Source organism: Ziziphus jujuba, chromosome 1, assembly GCF_031755915.1.
Source record: "Ziziphus jujuba cultivar Dongzao chromosome 1, ASM3175591v1".
Lineage (NCBI taxonomy): Eukaryota > Viridiplantae > Streptophyta > Magnoliopsida > Rosales > Rhamnaceae > Ziziphus > Ziziphus jujuba.
The window spans coordinates 24357107-24369882 of NC_083379.1; the positions used below are offsets into that span (position 1 = coordinate 24357107).

General features: G+C 34.0%; 1 protein-coding gene across 1 annotated transcript; it reads left to right on the forward strand.

Annotated features, from left to right (window-relative positions):
• Positions 1 to 2867: 2867 nt before the first annotated feature.
• LOC107433467 (protein SUPPRESSOR OF FRI 4) lies at positions 2868 to 12214 on the forward strand. Its single transcript, XM_016044753.4, has 7 exons — positions 2868 to 3291; positions 6170 to 6270; positions 7809 to 7932; positions 8089 to 8510; positions 10797 to 10951; positions 11038 to 11091; positions 11815 to 12214. Exons 1-7 carry the CDS (start codon positions 3098 to 3100, stop codon positions 11884 to 11886), a joined length of 1122 nt encoding a protein of 373 aa, XP_015900239.3. The 5' UTR covers positions 2868 to 3097; the 3' UTR covers positions 11887 to 12214.
• Positions 12215 to 12776: the final 562 nt, after the last annotated feature.

The window sequence follows — 12776 nt, forward strand, 5'->3', positions numbered from 1 at the left end:
TCACCATTATGTAGTCCAAGAATTAGCCTACAACAAACTTTCCGAACCCAGCATTCTTAGTTTTGTAATTTCTGTCCAAAGTTTCCTACAGCTCTTTTGCTGACTTCGTGCCATAGTACACTCTGTATAAGTCACTAGATAGGCCATTCAGGACATAATTTCGCCATAAATAATCGGAATTCTTCCATGCATTCACCTCCATGAGTGTCTCTTTGTCACTCTTTTCATTACTTGAAAGTCCATATTTAGTTAGGAACCTCGCAAGGCTTAGCGTAGTCAAGTAAAACAACATATTTTGTTGCCATCTCTTAAAATTTGCTCCATCGATCTTCTCTAGTCTCTCTGCATGATTTGCAAGAGGAGGCACTTAAAACATAGGAGTCTAAGTGGATAATTATGCAACAGGCACACTCACACTATCTCCACTTGCCATTTCTGTAAAATCATAAAAACCAAAAATCAATTAGTTACTATTTTCTGTCTCAACAAACTAATTACAACCAATTTCCAATAGCAAAACACAAAAAAAAAAATGTGATTTTTTTAGGATTTTTGTATAGACTACAAAATTACTGTATATACCCATAAAATTGTTGGATACATTCAAAAAATTGCTTTATACATCCATTAGATTAGCATCATCAATTACACAACGATTATATGTAGCAGTGCTAACATGGCACATGCCATGTGTCACCCTTGGCTAATGTGGCACTATTGCTGATGTGGCATTAGCCATGTGCATCAGTTGCTGGCATGGCTCCTGACATGTCGGATGATGTCACGCCATGTGGTACCACTGGGTCCAACATTGGCGCGGTCTTTGACAAACACGTGTTGCTCGTAAAGACCAACACGTGTCACCTGTATAAGGTCAACATGTGGTGTCTCCTTAGCGCAACACATGCCGCTATCTAATACGACACGTGTCACCTGTCACAGGTCAACACGTGTCATTCTTCCTTGCACGACTGCGACACGTGGCCTCGCCATTGTGCACCATGTTGTCTTACCACTACGCTACTTGTCATCACCTAACCGTGCCACGTGGTGCTCTCATATCGTGACATGTGGCGTGCCCATTTCCAATTGGGTTGAATCTTCATGGGCCTGGGTCTGGCTTGGGCTTGGGTCTTAGGTTGAACAATAACTTGTTCTGACGACGGGCTAGGCTTTGGAACTAAGCCAAGTTCATCAGAATTTAAAATTCAGACCCAATAATCTAGAATTGGTCCATACCTGTTTTTCCCGACCTGTTAACCCTGTTCTCTAACCCGTTTTCAACCTCCAATCTGGTTTTCTTAACCCGTTTCACTGTTCCAACCATAGAAAATTATCAAAAGATCACCAAAAGATTCATAATATCATGGACAAACAATTTTATGAAAAAAACAAATTTCTGATAAAACAAAAAAAAATAAATAAAAACCCACCCACAATATTATACATGGGTTCTTCGAAAAATAAATTAATTTTTTTTTCTTTTTTAACTGAACATACAAATAAATCAAATCATGGGCTACTAAATTTGTTGAAAACAATTTTGATAAACAAAATAAACAAATGCCCATTACAAATTCTTACATAAGGGTGTAAAGGAAATTAAATTTTTTTTTTTTTAAATCTTTCTTTCCACCCGAAACACACAAATCTAAAATTAAAAAAATATACTTAATCACATCTCCACATATATAAACATATATTTCGGGAATAGTCTTAAGATTGTTAAAAAAATATATGTGTATAATATATGTATATACATGTGGAATGATAAATAAAACAATTGTAAACAAACTATAGGAAAATAATTAAAATTAAATTAAGAACCCGTATGCTTTTGCTTTGATGATTATTTTGATAAATCTGTATGATATCACAGTGTCCTTAAATATATTCCCATTCTACCGATGTAAATGTTTTCAGACAGTTATCTCCCATGATATAATGGATTCTATAAAACTGTTGAATACAGCACCATCTAATCTTTTCCTTTGAACTCTCAATATACTTTTGCTTTACTATTTTATTATGCATAAGATGCAGAAAAAAATAATTTTTTCTCTATTTTTTCACACTCAACTCACGCACGTAGGGGAAGGTTCAAGAAATTTTTTTTTTTTTCTTCTTATAAAAAGCCCCTCTATTTCCAAAAACAAAACGTAAGGAACAAAAACCCACAAAACAAGCCCTTATCACTTTAAGAGCCATTAATGCCATAAAGGCCCAATCACTCAAATCATTCAAATTTTTATTAATAAAAACGGTACAGTTATTATGTTTACATATTTCTAATTATCTATTTTTCTTTTTTTTTTTAAATTTATTTGTTAGAAAAAAGATGTATAGAGTTGCTTTAAAATTGAGGACATTCTAACTATATTGGTGTCGAGAAGTAACAAAACAAACAAAAGATAAATTCATTAATAAAATAAAAAAGAGTACAAAGAATAGACCATAATAATATTTCTTTTTCAAAATTTCTGATTGCATGATATTTATAATTTTTCAAATAAATTACTTTTTGGAAAAGAAAAAATGAAATGTATATGTGGCGAAGTACAAAATTATTTTACTAATTTCTTTCTTATTAGTAAATTATTTTTTAATTGTTTTTGAATTCTTAGGAAATATTTGACCAAAAAAAAAAAAACTGACAGTAAAACAACAATAATAATAAAAACCGCCCTTTGTCCGGGCGGGACTGCGCTCAAGTAACGCAGGCGGACAGAAATCAAGGATTATTGAATTTAGGCCAAAAATGCAAAAAATAAAATAAAAAATAAAAATTCAAAGAATTAAAAAAATAAATAAATGGGACAGGAGTGAAAATAGTTTAGTTAATTATAAATACATGGGATTCCAGATCAGATTGAAAGGAGCGAATGGTAGCCCACAAACATAAAACTCAGAATTCCATAATACCGAAAATACCAAAAACCAAACGGCGAGGACTCAAAGAGAGAGAGAGAGAGAGAGAGAGAGAGAGAATAACCCCATTGGAAGCCATCAGAAACCCTAGCGAGATATCAGAAGCTGAAAGGAAGACAAAGTAGGAGGAGCCCAGAGGTGGAAACAGAGAGACAAAGAAAGGGGCAGAATGGGGAAGAAGAAGAAGAGGGTTTCCTCGAAGGTTTGGTGCTATTACTGCGATAGGGAGTTCGACGACGAGAAGATATTGGTGCAGCATCAGAAGGCCAAGCACTTTAAATGCCACGTCTGCCACAAGAAGCTCTCAACAGCTGGTGGCATGGCCATACATGTCCTCCAGGTGCACAAAGAGACTGTCACCAAGTATGCCTTCCAATTTCTTTTTTTTTTTTTTTTCCCCTTCTGCAACTTCTGTGGTTCTGATTCTGCGAATAACCATATGTTTCGTTTTATTATAGGATCTGATCAAATATATATATATATATATATATACGTATGTATGTGTGTGTGCGTGTGTGTATTTTAAATATGCTTTCGTGGTCCGGTAGTAATTTTCTTGGTTCGTGACATTAACTTTGGGCCTCTTTGTGAAGAAGTTAAGTGGATGTTGGGATTCTTTTCGATGAGGTGGTGTTTGTGTTGAGGTGTTGTCTTTGATTCTGGTTGCTTCTAAATAAAACAATGAAACAAGGTAAAGTTCCTTATAGGCAAAGTGAACGCTGAATTAGTCTGTTTTTTGAACTGTGATGGTTAGAGATACTGTAGCTTTCATATTTATGCGGTGGAATAATACAAATGGTAATGAGAGAATGTCCAAAGGCGATAATCTTTTGTGTGGATAACGATGTATTACTGGACCTATGATGTCTGATGATGTTGGTGTCCCAAAGAGATAATCTTTGGTGTGGATAACAATGTATTGCTGGACGTATGATGTCTGATGATGTTGATGGTCATAAATCAGCATTGCTGTGTGTACTGACATATTTAATGCTGTCTGTCTGTACTGGTTATTGACTTTTTTCGGTTTAGGAACTCGTTCTAGTTCCTATGTTTCTTTATGTGGTGGTCTTCAATTGTGGAAACATTAGGGGTCTGGATACTTGGATGGTGGAAGAATAGTTTTACAGTTTCGTGGTCTGAAAATATAATTCTAAACACAAATAAATGACTATTTTGGATAAACGGGCTGCAGAATCTTCTTAACAGAAATAATGAGTTATGTTCTGGGGTTGCAATAAAAAAGTTATATATTCAATTCCTAATGTTAAGGAATTTCTTAGGGCCGGGGGACTGGTTTTGTACATGCAAGAAAAGGGTACAGGATTTGTGCTGGAAAGGGTATATAGGAACTAAAATTTTTGGGCTTGTTTGTAATGCTAAACACATGTTATTAACTAATAAAACTATTATAATTAAACCGATGAAATTGTAGGCTTGATTTTCAAAATTCCAGTTCTGTTCCATGCGGCATGCTTGGAACTTGAGAAATCCTAAAGCCAGCAGACTTTGACCAGGCTCTTGTTGGAGAATGTCACTGCCTTGTTGGAAAATGTCACTGCAGGTTTGCAGTACAGGGGAATGGTTTCTAGAGGAGATTAGCAGAAAGGAAATATAGTTAGTTATTTTGGGTGGGTGCTCTACTAGAATCTAGATATGATTATATTACTTAGGTGTATTTTGGCATTGGAAGAAGTTTTAAAATTTGTTATGTTGGGGAGGATAGAGGTAAAAATTTGGTTGTACTATCTATCTTGACATGCATCTCCTTTGAATGGTACTTTTCCTATTCCATTAATTTTGCTGTGTATTTTTCTTTGGAGACAGTGAGAGATGATGCCTTATAATATTTCTTTCCTTAGGAAATTTTGTTAGCCACAAAAGATAATGTTCATTGAATCCAAAAATCAAAATGGTAGCATGTTAATTTTTAAAATATTAAAATATGTTTGGTATTAAATTCAAATAAGTAGCTAAAATCTGTTCCGCATGATATCTGAAAAGTGAAAACTAACAAAATGAGGGTATTTTGTTATTAGTTTTGCTTTATTTATTTCTTCAATATAGGAGATGATAGGGATGGTTCTATATAAGTTTCTTTTGTTAGAATTGAGCCTGTGCTTTGTTAGCCATCAGAAAATATTTAATCCAAGAATATAATGGTATTATGTTAATTTTTAAAATCTGTAAATATGTTTCGCATACAATTAAAAAATAGTAGTGAGAACTTGTTTTGTATAATATCTGAAATCTGTTAAAATAAGCATATCTGAAAGTGTCGAAGGCAATTTGGTATGTGGAGTGGATTTGTTGGCTTGAAATATATAATGGGCCCACCTCTTAGCAACCTGAATAGTTGGGATGGATGGTTAACATGGTGTCATAGCCTGATTGTCTAACTAGTCTTCTTTTTTATGTTAATTTGCTGCTCTTCTCATTTGAGGCCTGATTTCCCATTATCGGATAGATCTTCATACGATGGAAAATATTAATTGTATATTGTGTTAGCTTGATATTCATGTATGGGTGGGCCCACTTATTAGTTTTGGCTTTTGGGATTCATGGTGATTTAACGTGGTATTCAAGATACTCTACAGTTGTGGCATATTTGATCAGAGGACAATTTGATCAAAATAGGGCATGTTTGTTGTTGTATTTATGTTCACGGCTGCGAAATACAATGAGTGATCTTTGGTTGAATTTTTACGAGTTTGGAATTTTGGGGATTTTTGTTCTATTTGTTTGGTATATCTAGGGTTACAAATCATCAGTTTGTGATTTCTTGGCATCTAAGGTTCCAGAAAATAAGCAGTGGGGTTTGTAAAGTTTTGCCATTATGTATGTTGTGGTTCATTACCATGCAAGGAATATCTTTTCTTTTTATTCAGTGCGTCTTTCTGTTGAGAGATCGGTTGTGATGGAAAATAGGAATATGATTCATTAGGGTTTTCAAATATATAAAAACTGTAGAAAGCAAGAGGGTCCAATAGATATGTTTATCCATGTGAGATTTTAATAATTCAAGCCAGACCTATAATGTAAATGTGGAGGAAACTAGGAGTACTGCAATTGCTAAACGGCTTTCTTTTATTAGTTTGCTTTTTATTTATACCTGTTTGGGCATTTCTACAAAAACTTATAGAATTTAATATGTGATTTATTGATTTTCTATAAACATGTTATGATGTGTCAATAATTTCACATTCTAGTGGTGATAAATATGAAAATAACTTTTTTACAGGGTTCCGAATGCAAAACCTGGCCGGGAATCGACAGACATTGAAATATATGGAATGCAAGGAATCCCACCTGACGTCTTGGCTGCACATTATGGAGAGGAAGGTAAATGCTAGTTACAAATAAGTTGTTCATCTCAGCGGTTCCATATTGTGTCCTTTGATTGTCTATCATCATTACTAGTAACTTAGTATCCTATGGATAAGTTGAAGTGGTTCAATGGCAGATCAATTTCATAGTCTTTGGTCTTTTAAACTTTTTTATTGCACATTTAAGATCCAATTGTTGGATTCTAAAGTAAAATATGAGTGATTGATTTGCGTTGGTATTGTTTTGTTAAACATAATAGATAAAAGTAAAACCTATGATGTGTTAGTAGGGTTCAAGTAAAGATAATGATGATTTTTCAATGTGAACAAGGTATTTGGTTTGTTATAGGATCCTGGGTAGGCATTTTTATTATGTTTAAAAAATTTCTACCTAATTTTTAATTGGAATAGTATGAGGATGGCAGTGATATGTAGCAATGTTTTAAAAGGCTAAATTTGACGTTAATGCAATTTGCCAAAAAGGTGAGGTGTGAGCCTCAACTTAAAAAAAGTTCTAAAAATAATAAAAGTGCTAATAAAGAATTAAATAAATATTAGTGTAGATTGGCATAGTTTGAGCCTTTTGGTTCTGGTGGTGTAGAGCACCTAGTTGTAGATCGATGACAACTTCAAATGGAAATAGTGACCTTCTCTTGTGTGGTACATGTGAATGCATCGTTGGTCGAATCGTTTTGTTGCGGGGTAGGTTTTACTTTCAATGAAATTCTGAGACTTTGTTTGGTCATTCTTATGGGGACTACTGTTGGTGTCATTTGATTCGAAGCAGCAGTCTTTATGGAAGCTCATAAACTGTCTTGAAATCCATGTTTTGGCAATTTTAGACTTTCTAGACGTGGTTTCTAAACAGGGGATTAAGATGAGGCTCTGAAAATACATTCTAAATAGGTAATAAACAAGTTGTTGTTTCGTTGTTCCCTCTCCTCCCTCCCCCCCCCACCCCCCCCCCCCCCCCAAAAAAAAAAAAAAAACAAAAAAACAATCATTAGGGTTACATAGAACCATATTTATAGGTAAACAGGCCTTGATTGATAAGGGAACTATATTGGGCCATAATTTTAATAGAGAATAAACTCTAATAAAAATCCCTTGTTTAATCTAATTAATTCTTAAATTTATAATAAAAAAAATGGTAAATTAATAAACTCTAAATCTTAAAACAGAATATACTTATCAATAATCCCTTTTTTTAGAGGAAGGAATGAGTCATCTCTATTTTTTTCAGTAATCCATTTATTTATCAACGGTCTTCAAACATGCTGTTATAATGATTGAAAATCAAATTTATTGTCTGATTTGGTTCTGTTTATGTTTGTTCTTGGTTCCTGGTACATGGAAATATCAAAGAACTGAATATTGGTTGTTTGTTACTGTTTAATGCTAATGTGAAATGGCCTGAAGAAAGTAATATCAGAAGATGCATGAGCACATGCACACAAGTGCATAAATATGCACTTTTTCTTTGCAAGTTCTGATGTCTGCACTAAAAAATGCTGCATGCATCATGTTTATTCTGACAGATTAAATTTCTTACAGAGGAAGATGCTCCATCAAAAGTGGCCAGAGTGGATATCCCATCAACTCCAATTGGCAGCGTGGTGCCTGGGTCGCTAGGTATTGCATATCCTCCTCAACCTGCATTAGGGACGATGCAGCCAATGTAAGCTTGCTAGCTTTCATGCTTTCAGTACCATTGATAATTGGCATTAATTATATTTATGGATATTTAACATTGTATTTTCTGCAATATGATGCATGATTAGCATTAATCAACCTCTTCATTTAAGCATTGTTTTTTATTTTTGTTTGGCACCAGTTATAGTTCTGCAGTACCACTTCCTCCTAATTCTTGGTCAGTTCCTCCTCGGCCCCAGCCTTGGTATCCTCAGCATACAGCAATGTCAGTTCCTCCTGCTTCATTGAATTATGCCCAGCAGCCATTATTCCCTGTGCAGAATGCTAGGCCTCCTATTCCATCATCGACATCACCTGCACTGCAAACTGCACAGATTACTCCTCCTGGACTGCCCGCATCCACACCTCCTGTTGCAGTTTCACAGCCCCTCTTTCCAGTGGGTGGTACTAACAATGTATCTAGTCAAAATTCACCATTTTCTGCTCCAATGCTTCCAACGAACATCCCATCTAGCTCACCACTAAATGTCAAAGCCTCATTGGATGCAAATTCAAGCACAAACACCTCTCTGGCAAATAGCTACCAAGCTCCAAGCATTCCAGGTTTGACTAAACGCAGTAATATAGCAATAAAATTGTTTTTCTTAGTTACTTTCATATATATATATATATATATATATATATTTTTTTTTTCTATAGGCAACAAATCTTTATTAATAGTAAATAATTCTGTATCCAAGTTCTAGAGGATGAGAAACCCTTGAAAGATGTAAAAACATGGAAAAATAAAAGATAAAATTAAAACCTAGCATGCCATTAATGGTATATCAAAAATTTCTTGATGGATTTACTTCTCGATATATTATTTATCAGTTTATAAAAAAAAATGGGATAAACATGATTGATCTCTTGGGAGATAGTTCCTAGCTTATGGTGGGAGACTCTAAAAATAGGATGCACGTGCCGTGTCACATTCCCATATTAGGCTTTTAGTTTCAAAAAAAAAAAAAAAAAAAAAAATTTACTGGACTAGCACGTAAAACAGAGAGGGCTATGGAGGATAATTAAATACAATTAAAAGAAAAGGACCCTAAAAATGGGATGCACGTGCCGTGTCACATTCCCATATTAGGCTTTTATTTTCAAAAAAAAAAAAAAAAAAATTACTGGACTAGCACGTAAAACAGAGAGGGCTATGGAGGATAATTAAATACAATTAAAAGAAAAGGAGACTATTGACTGACATTGACTATTTTTTGTAATCAAATAAACATATTTTCCAAGACAAGCTGGGAAGTATCTTAAGGATATTACTGCTGTTGAGATAAATTAATAAATAGCACATTGGGATCTGTTTTAGGTAGGTTAAATAATAGCATATTGGAATATATTAATTTTGTTGAAAAAATTATTATACTGGAAAGGAAATAACGTCTGTCAGGAAAATCTGATGCGAATCTATAATTTGGATGCAATGCATGTTATATACTGTTGTACTGTAATTTAGGTCTTGTGCATCAGGTGTTTCTTAGAAACAATGTTTTAGTAAAATATTATTTTTGTCCAAATGTAATAATATTCCACCATTTATTTACCTTTTTTGTTAGAACTGTTCCATTTTACATCATCTCCCAATGTGCTGCAGAAATGGTTTGGGACCCTTTCTTTTCTAGCTACTGTCCATTTTATAATTAGTTTCTTTAATAACAGTACAATGTCAGAAAGCCAGCCTATTCCACAACCAGCCCCCCCTTCCCTCCCCATTCATTTCTTGTAATATTGCTATCCTCTTTTTGAATTTTAACATGAGGTGTTAGATCCAGAATAACCTCCTTTAAGGTAGTTACCCTATTATCATGTTGACTTCTGCTCCCTGAGATTCTAAGTTACTTCTCTTTACATAATGAATTGATCTGGGCATTTAGTATCAGATAAAAGTACTAAATCATGGAATGTAAATATGACAAACAACAATTACTTTTGGGATTTTTTTATTTTTTGATTTTTTGATCTTTTTTTTAATTTTTATTTTTTTTATTTTTAAATTTTTAATAAGAAACAACCTTTTAGTGATAGGAATTCAATAATGAGGGTAAAGGAGAGGACAAGGAATCCTTGAAAGCAAGAACAGAGAAGAGGAGAGAGGGGGGGGGGGGGGGGGGGGGGGGGGGGGGGGAAGAAAGAGTATAATTAAGACTATAAAACTTATGAACACATCAGCTACCCATGACAACTTTCCAATTTAGAATTAGAGAAAAAGGAAAATCTTTGAAAGCTTTACCTGTAGAAACCTATAAAGATGCTAAGATGTTCACATTTACATCTTGACCTTCACAGAGTATCAGAAAAATTATTACCCTTATTTCTTTTTAATATTTCTTGATTGGATAAATTTCATGATAGCCCAGCCTCCTTTATTTAACAATTTTTGTATATTTTCATCTTTGTTTTCAGATATTGCAATTTATCCTCCTCACATTTCAATCTCATTTCACTTCATCCCCATCTATTAGTCAAATGATATTTTTTCAAATTGACACTTTTGAACCCTTATTTGATGACAGTTCATTTGGCATAACCATAACTTTGTTAAATTTTGTGCATTAAGTGAAACTGTCATTAAACAAGGATAAATTTTTATCAATTTTTTCAAGTACACTTAGTTTTGATTGGGGTACTTTTATTAGTATTCACTTTTATCAGCTGAGGTGAGGCCTGTATGTTAATGTGAACTTGTCGTGTTTCTTTTTATCGAAAGTCTGGTCCTTGCAATAAAAATACATTATCTTTAATTAAGAAATTTTGAACAGCCCATTATTAGATATAGCTCTCTCTACCTTCTGTTTGATTCTGAAATTTTTGGTTTGTCCTTGTGTTATGTTTCTGTAGGTGGGATATTAATCAATTCACACTCATATGCATCTGGACCTAATACGGGTGGTCCGTCAATTGGACCTCCCCCTGTTATTTCGAACAAGGCCCCTGCTACCCAGCCTGCTACTAACGAGGTGTATTTAGTTTGGGATGACGAGGCTATGTCCATGGTACATTGTTTTCAGATTTTCATTAAAAATGCTATTTGGTTTTCTTCTTTCTAACTTCTTACCTAATACATTTTGAAATATTGCAGGAAGAAAGAAGAATGTCCCTAGCAAAGTATCAGGTGCATGATGAAACTAGCCAGGTAAGTTACACTGCCTCTTCATCTTATGAAGTTTGATTGCTCTAACCAGATGGATAGGCTTTTATCTTTCGTGCTTTCAGATTCAGTTGTTTACCTATTATTTCCTGTTTATTATAGAGGTATTTTCTATAAGAATCTTTCATTTTTTTCCTTAAAAAAAGAAAAGAAAAGAGCATTTAGCAAAGAAGCATTTAAATCATTAATCATTCTGCTACCATCTCAATTGATTGATGGGCATGCTGTTCTATTTTAAACTGCCATCCTCCTGTTTGAACGCAATGCAACCAATCTTGTGGGCATCAAAATATTCAAGTAGGTATTAATATTATTTTTTCTGTTAGTAATTACATTTTTGTTGAGCTTGCTGCAATCTACTTGAGGAGCTTCCAACCTAGGTTTGTGCTCAGTTAAGAACGAAGTGTATGTACCTCTTTTAAAATTTGGATTTATGTCCTTTTATTCATTCTCCCTATGTTTTACTTTGGAGTTCTGTTTGGGGTTTGAGTGGAACAAGATCAAACCCATCAGATATTTGCTCATTGGTAGCATCTGTACTATTAATTTTATGATCGAACAGTGAATTCAGACTTGGCACAGGTCAGCTTCTTACACAAAAGTTTGGTATCACTTCGTACAGATCCAAGCTATACTGTATCTGGCTTGCTCAAGTGTTTTGTGCTCCCTGTCTTCTCTGATCATCTCTAATGTGGTTTTATGTTTCAGATGAGCTCCATCGATGCAGCGATTGATAGAAGGATATTGGAAAGCCGGCTTGCTGGTCGAATGGCATTTTAAATCAAATTGCAGCTATTTAATTTGGACCTTGTGGATCCATGATTCTTCAAATATATTGTCAAGTTCATTGAAACCGTGAGTTGGGGTTCTTCTGGCATATCATACCATCAAGCAACTCATATTTATTTGTATTGTAGTTTTTTGCAAGAATGTGATTTAGAAGGCGGCTGATTTGATGTTTGCGACATGATGATATTACTTGTAAACTTTGGCTTCTGCCTTATTTATTGTCATTTTCTTGCTCAGTCACATGGATTTTGATGTAAACCTTTTAGGTTTTTAGTTTCTAAATTCTATTGAATCCAGTGATGCTGCAGTGTTCTTTCTATAGGTATATTTGAGACATTTGACCAATATCTTGGTTACTAATTTTTACTGAAGTTCGAAATTTTATTATTCGTGTAGATTATATACTTGCCTTTTATGTAGATACTCTCTTGACAGGCGAAGATGGAGATGCAAACTAACCATTATGACGATTATAGTCCGAATGATCTACCTTTTTACTAATTTGTGATTCCAATCCACCATGCACGGAGATTCAAACTAACCATTATGTCCATTATAGTCTAAACGATCTACTCTTTCGCTAATTTGTGATTCCACTCCACCTTACACTCGGAGGATTTATTAAATTATCTCCATTTGGCGTGCAGGTGGCATGCCGGGTGGATTAGAATTGAGATTGGGATTGAATTAGTTAAGAATTAATTCAGTTTTATGTTTGTGCAGGTTGGATAGAACGTGTGTATATATATATATAATTATTATTAAATGAATATAATTAAAAAAAAAAAAACACAAAATGAATATAGTTTATGATATAACTTATTGTTTTATTTAAAGAAAGTGGTTTAAATTAGATAAATTCAATGTAAAAAAATAAATAA